Source organism: Anastrepha obliqua, chromosome 4 (assembly GCF_027943255.1).
Source record: "Anastrepha obliqua isolate idAnaObli1 chromosome 4, idAnaObli1_1.0, whole genome shotgun sequence".
In the NCBI taxonomy this organism is placed as follows: domain Eukaryota; kingdom Metazoa; phylum Arthropoda; class Insecta; order Diptera; family Tephritidae; genus Anastrepha; species Anastrepha obliqua.
In genome coordinates, this window is record NC_072895.1 from 8,878,296 (window position 1) to 8,892,444 (window position 14,149).

At 39.9% G+C, this 14,149-nt stretch overlaps 1 protein-coding gene across 1 annotated transcript; it reads left to right on the forward strand.

Annotated features, from left to right (window-relative positions):
* The first annotated feature begins 6,249 nt into the window (after positions 1-6,249).
* LOC129246211 (nuclear factor 7, brain) lies at positions 6,250-8,170 on the forward strand. The gene is made up of 2 exons (XM_054884819.1): positions 6,250-6,999; positions 7,091-8,170. The coding sequence occupies exons 1-2, from the start codon at positions 6,616-6,618 to the stop codon at positions 7,868-7,870; spliced, it is 1,164 nt and encodes a 387-aa protein (XP_054740794.1). The 5' UTR covers positions 6,250-6,615; the 3' UTR covers positions 7,871-8,170.
* Positions 8,171-14,149: the final 5,979 nt, after the last annotated feature.

A 14,149-nucleotide genomic window follows, 5' to 3' on the forward strand; every position in this document is an offset into this window, starting at 1 on the left:
AATATTTAGTCAACAAAAAAAGATTTGAGGTATATTCTGGACAAAAGAATACAGAGAAGCTTCGAGATGAACCAGATCTTGCTGCAACAGGAAATGTTGTAGTTCGTTTGCTTCGAGGAGTGCCAAGAAAGCAAGCCCACATCATATACTTTGATAATTGTTATACCTCTTTGCCATTGGTAGTTTTTTTAGCTAAATCAGGAATTCACACAGTGGGAACTGTGCAACAAAACAGGATACCAAATAATAAACTTCCAGAGAAGAAAAATTTCATGAAAAAATCTGTGCCCAGAGGTAGTTTTGAGAAAAGAGTGTCTGTGCATGATGGTATAGATTTGAGTTGTGTGGCTTGGAAAGACAATAAGATAGTAACCCTGTTATCTTCTTATTCTGGAGCATTGCCTGTAACTAAAGTCACAGGGATAGCAAAAGGAAAAATTGATATTACTTGCCCGTTTATTGTCCAAGAGTACAATAAACATATGGGAGGAGTAGATCTCATGGATAGTGTTTTGGGCAGAAATCATATAAAAATAAGGTCTGAAAAGTGGTATTTGCGTATTTTTTTCATCTATTTGATCTAGCTATTATAAACTCTTGGATTGCATATACAAAAAAATACTCAAGAAAGAGGTGGACCTAAAAAGAGTCTGCTTACAACAGATGAACCACCAAAGAAGCTAAACGAGGGCATCCTAATACCGGTGTACAAGAAGAAGAATTACAATCAAAAAAACGAAAAGGTTCTCCAGCTCCACCACCTCCAAAAGACATAAGAAAAGATGGTGCTGAACATTGGCCAAAAGTAGGTGGGTCACTCCGGTGCAAATTTCCCTAATGTAAAGGCTATTCCAGAATTTCGTGTAATAAATGTGGGGTCAATTTGGGCTTAAATAAGAATAAAATTGTTTTTGAAATTATCATAAAGAATAAAGTAGATTGAGTAAACTATATTTTTTATTTATTTAGTACTGAGCTAAATATGTGACAATGCATGATGATGTAAATTTCGATCATATTGTTTTTTACATAATACATATTTTTATTTACACTAGGATTTTTTTTAAATATTTTTCCTTTGACCTGGAGCATTAATTACATCACCCTGATTTATTAAAAAAATAGAAGAAATCATGCAAAGAAGGGTTAACCGTGCATACGAAGCTACTTAAAATTTCAAGTATTTCGTTCACTGAATTTGTTTGGATTTTGAAGAAGAATTCACCGTATTTTCATTAAAAAATGAGTAAAATTAAATAAGAAATCAATAAGTGGTCAAAACTTGTCGATAAGTGCTTGCGAGTGTTATAGTAACGCGGTGTTGTTCATGTAGATCCTACTAATAGAATGACACACCATCAAATCTACTAACGTACTATGGACTCAGGGAAAAGGAAGCGGCTCTGATAAGTAGTCGTAAGAAACCTGAGATAGCCGCCTTCAGCATAGGCACACATACATTTAAATCGTTTCGTCAGCTGAAATATTGGCGATCGGCTCAGTTTTACACCAAATGCGGAGTATATAACTCGCTAAGCATCAAAAAAGCTCGGTGCACTCTCTAGAATGCTCCCGAACGTAGGGGGGCCGAGAAGCAGCAAATGCAAACTACTAACTAGCGTCATTCCATCGACTTAAAGGTAAAGGACTGTAGAAGACCATACGAAGCATTGTACAGACTTGACGCACTGAGGGTAATAAGCGCGTACAAAACCACTTCGGACGAAGCTGCAATGGTGATCGCAGGCATGACGTCCATCGATATATTGGCAGAAGAGCGAGCAAGAGTGTACGCGCTATAAGAGCAGGGTCGAACTAACATAGCAACGATCATGAAAACAGAGAAAACTATATCCTTACTAAAGTGGCAAGAGCGTTGGTAAAATTCCACAAAGGGAAAGGTGGACCTATACGCTAATCCCTAATATCGGAAAATGGCTAAATCAAAGCTATGGTGAGCTTAACTACCACCTAACACAATTCTTGACACCAGAACAATTCTTGCTACCAGAAGAACCTACATAGTTTACGTGACTCGCCTTTATGTCCAGTATGCCACGAAGAGGAAGATGCAAGACATATGTTTTTCGTATAATTACGATTTGCGGCTATCAGAGGTAATATAGCTGCACTATCAGAAGATCCGATAGTACCAGGAAACATAGTCGACATCATAATGTCTTCAAAGTATGCGTGGGACTTAATTTCGTCGGCAATCAGCGATATGCAACAGGCATCAAATCACGCAGATATACACGAGGTAAGCGGCAGCTAAACAGACGTGACTTGGCAAAGAAACGGACTCTAAAATCGATGTGTTACAAGTATGGTGGGAGGGAGTGGACAGCCCCAAATGAGGTTGTTTCCTTCGGGAATAAATAAAACTGGGAAGGATTAAAGTACATGCAACTTTTGACGGACTGCATATGAAGAGTTACCGCCGTAGAGCCTAGTGCTCAACCGCCTTGCCGACGATTCACTTAACTGTTGTACCGGGAGAGAATCGGTACAATGACGGTAAGAGGTTTAATTTGGCTTAAAGTCCAACACTTACGAGGTACAGGCTTTCGATGCTTTTTCCTGGTAAAAAAAATCATGGACTCAGTCCCTGAACTGTGCAACAAGTAAATTGATGTGGCCAGAAGGGAATATGGATCGCCCAAACCGACTGTTGAAACTTAACAGGAAGGATTTGAGGAATCTTTTGGGGGTTCTAGCAGGGAATTGTCTTATAGGCGGGTATGCCAGCAGACTGCGAGCTCAATATAACGACTACTGCAGAATATACAATCACACTGAAGAAGAAGCGACTGTAGAACACTTTCTATGCGAGTGTTTGGCTCTGGGTGGCAGACAGTTTAATATGTTTAATATGTTGGTGTTCCCTTCGTCGTGCTCGCGCTGCATTTAAAAACATATAAATTTTAAATAAGATTTGTACATTTGCGCGCAGAAAATACGAGCAGCTGCACACACATACCTATAAGTATGCATATACATGTCGGGAGTGTAGTAAGCTAAATTAGCCAGGTGTATATTTACAAAAAACAAGTAAAAACACAAGCAACTATTTAAGATAATTTATTTGGAGTTGAGCTTATTGCTGCTTACAAGCACTTACCGTACATGCCGACTATGTCAAATAAGCACTCGCAAAGCTTAAATTTAAGAGATTTTTGAAGCGAACATAGCGAACTACTTTTAGACACTTGCCGACTAAACGAGCAGTGAAACAGGAGCTGCAAAAAATTCTACATTCCTGGCCTGTAGGCAACAGATCAGACGGCCGCTCCAAACCGAGAAGTTCACTACTTCTTCTCGGTATAGCATCAGCTGCGAGAAGCCAGTGTAATGATGTCTCTGACCACAAATCTCGGAATCAGTAGAAGCTATGAAATACCGAATATCTGCAAATAAGTTCGCAGTATGCAGTGTCCAGTGGAACGGTTGTGAGCTTTTTGAGCTTATCGTTAGATTAGAGATTCATCAGATGTTTACATTTTTTAAGATTATACCCTCGCAGTAAGAACTTTGCATGGCATGGCCCCCGAGTAAGATGTGTCATCTTGAGTTTCACAGCCTTCATCTACGAGCTCTTCTCTGATGGTTTGTTGCCCCATCGCCAGTAATGACTCAGATCCTAAGAGTTTTAAGGCCGCACCCTCTGTAGCCAATCTATCAGCAAGTTGGAGATTCTAAATATGCAATTCATGTGATAAATTAAATGAAATAACCAATAGGTTATTGCGTGGTTATGGATAGTTGGAAAATGTTTTTTAATATTTAAATTTAATAGTTCACAAAAAAAAAAATTAAAAAAAAACTCTAAACCTTTTAAAATGGAATGCCTGTTTGTGTGCATCTGCTGTATGCCCCATTCGGTTGGATTTATTATAAATAATTTGTCCACTTTTTCACAAGCATTTGATTGTAAAACATTTGACACGAAAAATTTTATTATATAATTTTAGAAGTTCCAAGCCAAAATTAAATCAATATTAGATATATTGATAGCTCGGGGCCGAGAATGTCCATGGTAAATCTGGCGTGATCTAGTCATGGTGAAATGGTTGAAGTGCCGGTCTGGTACTCCTCAAGTAGCATTAAAGCGCCGTTTTGATACCATTATGAGACATCCAACACGCAGATATCTACAACCAGCCAGAGCTATTGATATAATGGAGAAGATTGATAGGATTTAGGTTGGTGCACTGTACCAGGCTGTCGAAGAAAGGAGCTCCCAGTGACGTTAGTGGTCTAGCTGCCAAACCCGGACATTTACAGAGAAAGTGCTCAACAGTCTCCTTCTCCGAAAGGTCCCCACAGCTTCTGTATGGGGGTTATGGTAAATCCAGCTTTTACGCGTGTATGCCGTTCGTCCAATGACCGGTAAGCACAGCTATGAGTTTGAAAATTGATTGGCGAGGAGTCCAAAGGACTTTCTGAGACCTTCGCATGTCGTATTGGGGCCAAGGGGTTTTCGAAATAGCACATGAAGAAATGGAGCTCTATCTTTTCTGCGATTTCTTCAGAATTAATTTGCGCAATTCTCCTTTAACAACTGTCAGGGGGATGCCGATGACCGAGTAGGAGGTCTCTGAGGCCAATTCAGTCTCTTTCCTGGTAAGCTCATCAACAATTTCATTTCCATCTATGCTCCTATGTACTGAAACCCAGATCAGAGAAATGTTACCCGCACACCCAAGCGATTTGATCTCCCCTTACAGGATTTTACTAATTTTGACCTACACTATGGCGTCGTCAGAGCCTTAATCGCGGCTTGACTATCGGAGCATATGTTAATATCTCCCTCGCTCCCGCGTTCCCTAAGCATTTTGCATGACTGCAGGATCGGCCAGACTTCTGCTTGAAAAACACTAGCATTATTCCTCATTTTAAAGGAGATAAAATAAAGTGGCTGTGTAAATTGGTCAGTGAAGACAGAGGTGCAAGCTTCGATGCAGATCTTCCCCTCGATCCAATCCTGCCTATTTGGAAAGATTGCCCTAGCACGACCCTCAAACTTTAGTTTGCGGATAGAGAGATTTTTTCGAAGTTCGGAGAAATACGGTTTTAACTGCCTGAAAATGCTACCATGTCCCCTGAGAGATTGCCTCCAAAGACCAATCTCCTTTAACCTGATTGCACTTTGAGCTGCGAATCAAATTACGTAAAAGTCGATGGGAAGTAAGTGCAAACGACATTCAGGGCAACACTGGGGCAAATTTTACGTGCTCCGGTGATGCCAATGCGTACAGTACTTTGCACCCTCCCCAGTTTGGTGATATTATTGCCCTTCCGAAGAGCTTCCCACCAAACCAGGCATCAATACGTTAAAATTGGCAAAACCGCTGCGTTGCACATCCACAGCACGACCTGTGGCTTGAGTCCCCATTTTTTACCGAACATAGATTTGCAGGAGCACAAGGCTACATATATTGGCCGATTTTAAATGTGCTTGGAGTCAAGTATCACTCCAAGATACCTAACTTCCGATTCAGAGAGAACGTGGTTATTTAATTTGGTAAGTCGAAAGGGTGGAGGTTTATATTTTCTGGTAAATAGCACCAGCTCCGTTTTGTCAGAGTTTACTCGGAGGCCGTAAGTGGCAGCCCAGCGACAGATTATAGGAAGTGACCTTTCCAAAATCTCAGCCATGACTGAGAGAAACGGTCCCGATACCATCAGCACCAAGTCATCGGCGTATGCGTATGCCTTAGCCCCACCCTTATTTAGCATTATCAGAACTTCGTCTATAGCAACTAGACAAAATAGGGGCAAAAGGACACCAAAAACTTGTACAAATTAGTTTTTTAAATAATAATATAAAAAATTAGGACTACTGGAATTATAGACATTTTTTATAAGGCAGAACATCAGCACTCAAGATCATCAGCCAAAAAATTTAAAAATTACTTCCACTTCTTAAGATCAGGAACCACTGCCTAAGATCCCTACCAAGGATCTTTAAACAAATTATTATACTTTGCTTAGAATTGCTCTTCTGGCATTACACTAAAACCGATCCATATATATATTAAGCCACAAAAGCATTTTTAGGAAAAAAACTTTTGGTTTCTAACTTCTTCTGTAGTCTCACCCCAAAAAACGGCTCCGAATATGGAAGAAAACTAATCAAAAAATTTACAGTACATTGAAGAGGATCAAATTGTTTTGTAAGATGTAAATGTTTGAATACATATTCTCTATCTGAGCTTCATACTTCACCTCAATGCCAATGTTTTTTATTTTCTTCAGAAAATTTTGCTTTCAAATCAAATAAAAACAAAATCATAAAACAGTTTTGTACTAATTTTCTTCAGTTAATTTATTTGTAGTCCTATACAAATATATTTTTTCAAGTTAAACGAAATTTAGTTAGACATCGACGCCAAAAACAAACAGAAAAAAGACAATAATAACAACAACAACAACAACAGTAATTATACCAAACTCAAGCACTTGAAGTAGTCAACAGTCAACAATAAAAGGAAACATACAAAGCGAGGCATAGAAAATTTGTCAACCATTTGACAGGCCGGATCCGATCGAGATTTGAGAGTTGACTAAACAGTCACACTAATAGGCATCGTCGGCCAATAGGCCGCAAGAATCATGAATAATATGGCTGACGATAATAACAATATTATAATAAATAATACCTACAATCGTAACAATAACATAAATTATAGGAATAGTCCCAACTACAGCAATAGCCGGATTAGCCGCAGCGGCAGTGCCACTAGCGATTCGAAAAAATTGGCCAAGAACAAAGCAACCGGACTCAGCGGCGGCGGCGGCGACGACAACGCCGATGTTAGTGCGAGTAAAAGCGATCGCTGCGTTTTATGCCTGGACGAGAAACGCTCTCCTGTACGCATCACATGCGGCCACTCTTTCTGCAATGAATGTCTGGATGTCTACAAGTCGTATCAGAAATACGCCTGGGCCAATCGTTGTCCCATATGCCGCGGTTCGCTGAAGGAGAAACGACGCTCAGTAAGTTGTTAAAGGCAAATTGTTTTGCTTGAAATTGAAAAATGTCTCTTGTCCCGCTCGTTCTTTGTGATTTTTTTTTCTTTCCGAGCAGGTCAAGCGAAAGCATTCAGAAGCAAATATCGCCACAGCCACTACCTCAACTAGCGTGCCTAGCGGCAGCAGTCGTTTTGCGCCAACTCGTTCGCGCTTGAATGCAACATCAGCTACTATAGCAGCAGCCACGGCAGCTGCGGCAACAGCCACTGTCACAGCACTCTCTGAATCAGCTGCCAGCGCATCTGCCGAGCAAATCTACCTCTTGGAGGAATATATGGCAATGGCTGTTGAATCGGATGCTTTCGGTGTCAATTCAGACATGACTTTCGGCAATACAATGAGCGCAACTACGCCCACCAACTCAACATCGACCGTCAGCGCCAGCGAAGCGGCAGGCGAAGACGATGAAGTAGAATTGCATGGAATGGATTCGGAGACAGAAGCGGCACAGGGTATGGGCTATGAGCACGAAGAATTTGAGGAAGCGGAAGAGCTGGAAGAGGAGGAAGAAGCCTTTGGCGAAGATATGGATTTGGAGGAAGATGAGGAGGTTACGGAGGACGACGAAGATGACGACGTTGATGGAGAGGACGAAGATGATGAATATAATGACCTTTACTATTTCAATGAGTATGACGAGGCGCATGAAGACGATCGAGAAAATGACGACTATATCACAATGGACGAAGATGACGCAACCGACGGTGAGGATAGGGATGAATATGAACAGCTAGTGAACGACACATTACAAGATGAAATTAATGAGTATTGCGATGAGGACGCTGAAACCGAGGACGATGTGCTGCTGGTAGACGAAGTAATTATTGTCGATTGAGTGCAGAGTAGTATTTGAGGAGTAGTGACAGTGCCACTGCAGGAGGAGAAAGATTAATCAGCGGCGCATGAGGAAAGCGATAAGCGGGATGCTCAGAAGTGATGAGGAATAGGAGGAAGGATTGAAGAGTAGGACTTTACAGGGACAAACTGACACCTATGACTTGGAACTGTCGGACGCGGCTGTGATTTTTGTATGCTTTGCTCTTTTATCATGTTCCCTGCTGATCTTTTGTAGTTTTTCGATCATTTTTTTTTTTCAAAAAACAAACCAAATATAGGAAATATTTTTATAAAAGCACTACAAGAGACATTTTTCAAACGGAAAAGCTAACAGTTATTTGATATCCATTTCCAATTGGAGTAAATATTGCGGATTTTGTTGGCTGTTTTATTTAATTTTTGCATCTAGTGTTTGATCTGCTATTTGGTTGTGGCCTGTCTCATCGGTGCTTCAGCGACGACTGCTGGTATGGTTTCCCTGTTGGAAAATTTATCGGGTTTTGAATACTTGGATTCTGATTGAAAAAATTCTGCCTTAAGTGAAAATATCTGCTGCAAAAATATATATATTTCGTAATAAATCTGGCTTAAGGACTTTTTTTTAATAAATTTAATTGGATTTCTACGTAATTCTTAACAAAAATAAACTGCATGAAGGCAGAATTCATCTCATCTCTTGCTGGGGATATTTTTCTAATATAACAGGGTGGATTGGGTAGTGCTAGCTGATCTGTAAAAAATGTCACTTAGAACCCTAGGTCCCTTTGTGTTGCCAGTGCTACACAACTGGGCAATGTTACCAGCAAAAAGAAGAGCTCACGAGGGCGTGTTTTTAATTCATCCGTTGTGATAAATGCGTTATTAAGACAAATTTTTAACAGCATATACAGGACACGCGTTAATATAGAGTCTGTCCCACAAATTTCAAGATTTCGTAGTTAGCAACCCGGGCTTTCGTTACAGAATTTCGATCGATAAAATTAGTGAAGCAACGAGATCGGTGTCAGCCTCCGAGTTGCTGCCCAAATAGTAAAGCAAAGTTGTCCCAACCACCACACAGCCCGAAACTGGCAAAAGAGGAACTTTTTCGGACAGCAAAAAAATCGACATGGGGCGCTGAAGCTGGAAAGAGCAATTTCAATGGCATCACTTAAGTAAATTTACATCGACGGCTTCCAGGGCTCCTTGAATAATTAGCTGAAGCCTTGGCAATGATGCATCAACGTAAAGATGGAGTATTTTGTGTGCTTATCAGAAAAGACTTTAGGTCGGTATGGAATAAATTATTTGAAACAGAAATCATTCCAAGACCTTTGGGGCAGTTTTAGATTAAAACTTATTTAAAATACTTCAATAATCAAAAATTTGTAAAAGCGTGTAATTTCACAAATTTTCGTTGTTTTATTTCAATTTAAAATCGGATACATCTAAATTGATCACCCTTTACAACTTACGTTTAAAACTTAGTGTGAAGTATTATGTCGAACCCTTAATGAGATGTCTAAAGTTGGATGTTGACAGATCAGTAAACGTTTGCACGCGATGGGAATGCTCCAGAAAGCAGATCACTGGGTGCCACATCAATTAGAGAAGAGGGAGCGGGGATATCGAGAGACGTTTTGTGACGTGTGAGATGTTTCTTGAGCGGCACAAAATGAAAGGTTTTCTGCATCGCATCGTCACTGGCGTAAAATTTGATCTATTATGATAAGCCCAAGGGTCGAATATGTTGGAACCTGCTAGGTGAACCAGGTCCATCGACAGCGAAAATAAATATTCATGCTTCAAAGGTTATGTTGTGCATCTAGTGGGATCAGAAGGGTGTCATCTATTATGAACTCCTTAAACCCTCTGAAACCATGACTGGCGATTGTTACCGACTGCAGCTAATGCCTTTGGATCGAGCTCTCACAGAAAAGCGGTCGGAATGGAACGGTAGACATGACAAACTGATTTTGCTGCATGACAACGCTAGGTCACACGTAGCTAAATCGGTCCAGAAATATTTAGAGGGACTGAATTGGAAAATCTTGCCCCACACGCCGTATTTCCCACTTATTGCACCTTCGGATTACCATCTGTTCCGATCAATGCAGTCAGCTCTTATTTCTAGAGCGGTTCACTTCTTACGAGAACATCGCAAACTGGCTCAATGAATGGATCAAGTCAAAAGAACTTGATTTTTTCATCAGAGGGGTCCATATGCTGCCTGAGAGATGGAGTAAAGTTATAGCTTCCAATGGCACATACTTCACATAACTTCATGTATTATTTAATTGTTTAAATAATTCGTAACTTTGACCAAAAAAGGACGGAAACTTATGCCCATACCCAATATATTAAGAACTATTTTAGTTTTCCATTCTACTCAATCTAATAAATTTTCTCAACGCCACTAAAAATTCACCTAAGATTTGAGTTATTCAACTTTTTCCACCAACTTTGCCATCAATCAGCCAACAACATCATGATTAACATTTCCTTCATCACTGTCACCTTTGTGATAATACTTGTATGTATATACAATAAAACGCAAGGTGGCGCAAAATTAATCATCCAATTTTAGTTTTGGATAACTTTTTACCAAATACGAAAAAAGAATGGTTTTGAGTGATGAAAATTTTGATTTCCATCTTTACGCGTGCCATTGCTTGTCTGTTTGTATAGTGGAGCTGTGTGGTTTACGAGTGTCAAATGCTACTGATGTACGATGCTGCTTCCCTTTGCAAAAATTATAAATATGAGAATTAAGCGTAGGCTCTCGCTGAAATGAAGTTTATCGCAGTTTCAACACACACTGGGCTTTCGCGCCCACATACTTCAGTTTGGCTGCATAGTTTTCTGACCTGTTTTCATCGCCATATTAATAAGAATTACCTGATTTTACAACAGGCGCGTTTTATTTCAATTTCAGATTTTTCTTATGAAATTTCATTACACTTTTCAATTATCGAAGTTCTTTACACAAAATTCGTAGCTATCGCGCACAGTGGGTCGATGGCGTTTATCAATTTAGGGTCTTTTACTTGAGATCTATTTGATATTGGATTAATAATTTCCTCCATTTTTTTTTTTTGAGCCCACAACTACGACTGAAAGCTATTTGCATTTGTATGGGCATCATGGGGAAATATGAAACAATAATAAGAGCTGATGTAAGTTGTCTAATTTTCGACCTCTGTCGATCATCTTGAGCTCTTTACTAAACCCGGGATGTCCCCTTGAAAAACCTACTTTTTATTTCGGCGCAATTTCTAAGGAAAAAGAGGTTGTCTGTAAAGTCGGTTTACTGACGATAGTGACAACGTCATAAGAAAATATTGATGGAATGGTTGCAATTTTCAAAACAAAATTTTAATTTCATTTGTTTGATAGATATTTTGTATGGATATAGAGGAGGAGGTAAATGGAATTGCAATGGAATAGGTCAAGTTACATTTACACAAACGTGAAAACTGACGAAACATTTATCAAATTCATGAAAGATATCTTCAATTTCGATTGTGTATCAGACGTTAATAAGTCAACAACACTAAGAGGCATCATCATCGATTTGACTTTCTCAAGACACATTACACTTGAAACACTCCCTTTCATTTCCTATTTTTGCTATCATCGTTTATTCTCAACAGAGAAATGGTTCATTACCATGCACACAGGAAGAAGGCATATGCAAATACAAGTATGTGAATTTATATACAAATGCGCATATACATACGTATACATACATATATATGCTCACTCAAGTAGGACAGAGCCAGATGTCGAACGTTGCCGAACGCGAGGGCCGATTATGCTCTTTGTCGTTCGTTCCGCGCTCTCGCTTGCTTAGCTTACATTTGCTTGCGTACGGAATAGATTCGTATATTTGATATGTCCATATGACTTGTATGCATCTTTACATATAGATTTGTTCTTTTTGAAAATTGCGCGAAATTGTATATGTATATGCATGTTTATATACATATATTAGTATACAACATACTTTATAAGGTATATGGTAAATATTACCATACATTTTTTCCTTCATATATAATAAAAAAATAATAATAATAACATTAAAACAACAGGTATTATTAACAAACTTGATTTTATTTTAAATTCTTGAAGTAAATCAAATTAATAATAATCAATAAGAAGGCATATGCAAATATATATACGCTCACTTAAGTAGGAGAGAGCAAGATGTCGAACGTTGCCGTTCGTTTGATTTGTTGGTTCCGCGCTTTCGCTTGCAGTTCATTCAAGGTAACGGCAATGAGCAAGGTAACGACACATTTGTTCGTGCGTGCAGCCTGTTAAATCGAATTATAAGACGTTATCACGTCAAAAGTACTCAAAAGTATAGAAATGATATCAGCACACTTCCTACAGCGACGTATCCGTATCAGTGATGGATGGTACTTAGACGAAGACACTAAGTACTCCTTAGTCACAGGACAGACGTCCACGGTATTCTTTACGGAAGTCTATGCCATCTTGAACGTGGCGTACTGGCTAATTGAGAAAAGTGCCCCGCCCGCAGTATTGAAATTTGTAGTGACAGTCAAGCTGCACTGAAAGCCCTTTCTAACCCACGCTACTCTTCGAAGTTAGTTGATGAATGTAAGACAAAACTGAACGGGGTTGCAAAACACAACAAAGTTAGTCTTATTTGGGTGCCGGGACACAGCGATATTGCAGGAAACGAGCTAGCTGATAAATTGACTAATTAAGGCTCTACAAGTATGCCACAAGGCCCTGAACCTTTTCTAGGTGTCAATTCTGCATCGATTCACCTATGTATTGACGTTTTCATGGGGTCTATCCGTGGAAGACGTTGGTCTGGGCTGAACTCCTGCAGAGTAGCCAAGTGCTTTGTGAGAGAACCAAATTGGAAAATAGTGACCTTTCTCCTAAAACTCAGCAGAAAGAACCTGAGAGTACTGGTCGGTGTAATTACAGGTCACAACGCCTGTGTTCAGCATATGGCTGCCATGGGGGTCGTCGACAGCCCGTTATGCCTATCCTGCCTTGAGAATGTCAACACTGCAGAGCATTTTCTCTGTAGCTGTCCGGCGTTTTCCGGAATCAGACTTAGGATATTGGGTTGTGATATACTGAGTAAGGAGAAAAGTAAGTTTATACTTTTCTTCTTCCGGATCTCTTAAGATTCTTCAATGGATCCAAGAGAGTTGTGAAAGAGTGACCACAAACTAATTTTTGCATCTTACCACCCACATTTTATCTTTCCTATCTCTCTCACAACGGACCCATTTCGTGGTCTAAGTAGCATCGTTGTCTCTATGTGCGATGCGGCTGCCAAACCTATCTCTCTTTTGTTTCTACAGCGTTTTTCAATAGGTGCGCTTCAACTTTTTTTCGATAGGGAGGGCGAACGACGCAATATTTTTTATTTTTCGCTTGTTATTTGTAAACTTCATTAGTATACATTTCATCATGGAACGCTACACACTTGAGCAACAATTGCAAATCGTGCCAATTTTTTATGAAAATAATCGTTCTGTTGCTGCTACTTTAAGAGCATTATGGCTATTTTACGGTCCATTTAACAAGCCATCCCATTCGACAATCGACCGGCTAGTGAAAAAATTTGTATCTACATTTTCGCTACATAATGTTCCGGTGCCAGTGAGAGCAAGAAGTGCACGAAGTGTTGAAAATACTGCTGCCGCCAGGGCTTCAGTTCAAGAAGACGCAAATGTGTCGCTCACACGACGTTCTCAACAATTGGGCCTTTCTGTGTCGTCATTGTGGCAAATTTTGCGAAAAGATCTTGATCCGTTTGACCATTTGAAGCGACGTCGATTCGTAAATTGGGCTGAAGATCAACTCGAAAATGATCCAGATTTTTTCCAAAAAATCATCTTCAGTGATGAAGCTCACTTTTGGCTCAATGGCTTTGTCAACAAGCAAAATATGCGTTACTGGGCAGAAAGCAATCCACACGTGATTCATGAGGCACCGTTGCATCCCGAAAAAATCATTGTGTGGTGCGGTTTACATGCCGGCAGCGTAATTGGCCCATATTTTTTCTTTGACGAGAACGATCGCCACGTTACTGTGAATGGAAATCGATACCGCGACATGATAAACGATTATTTTTGGCCGCAATTGAATGGTATGGACTTAGACGACATGTGGTTTCAACAGGACGGGGCCACAAGCCACACAGCACACGCTACAATTGATTTGTTGAAGAGTAAGTTCGATGAGCGCATTATTTCCAGAAATGAACCGGTCGAATGGCCGCCGCGCTCGTGTGATTTGACGCCTC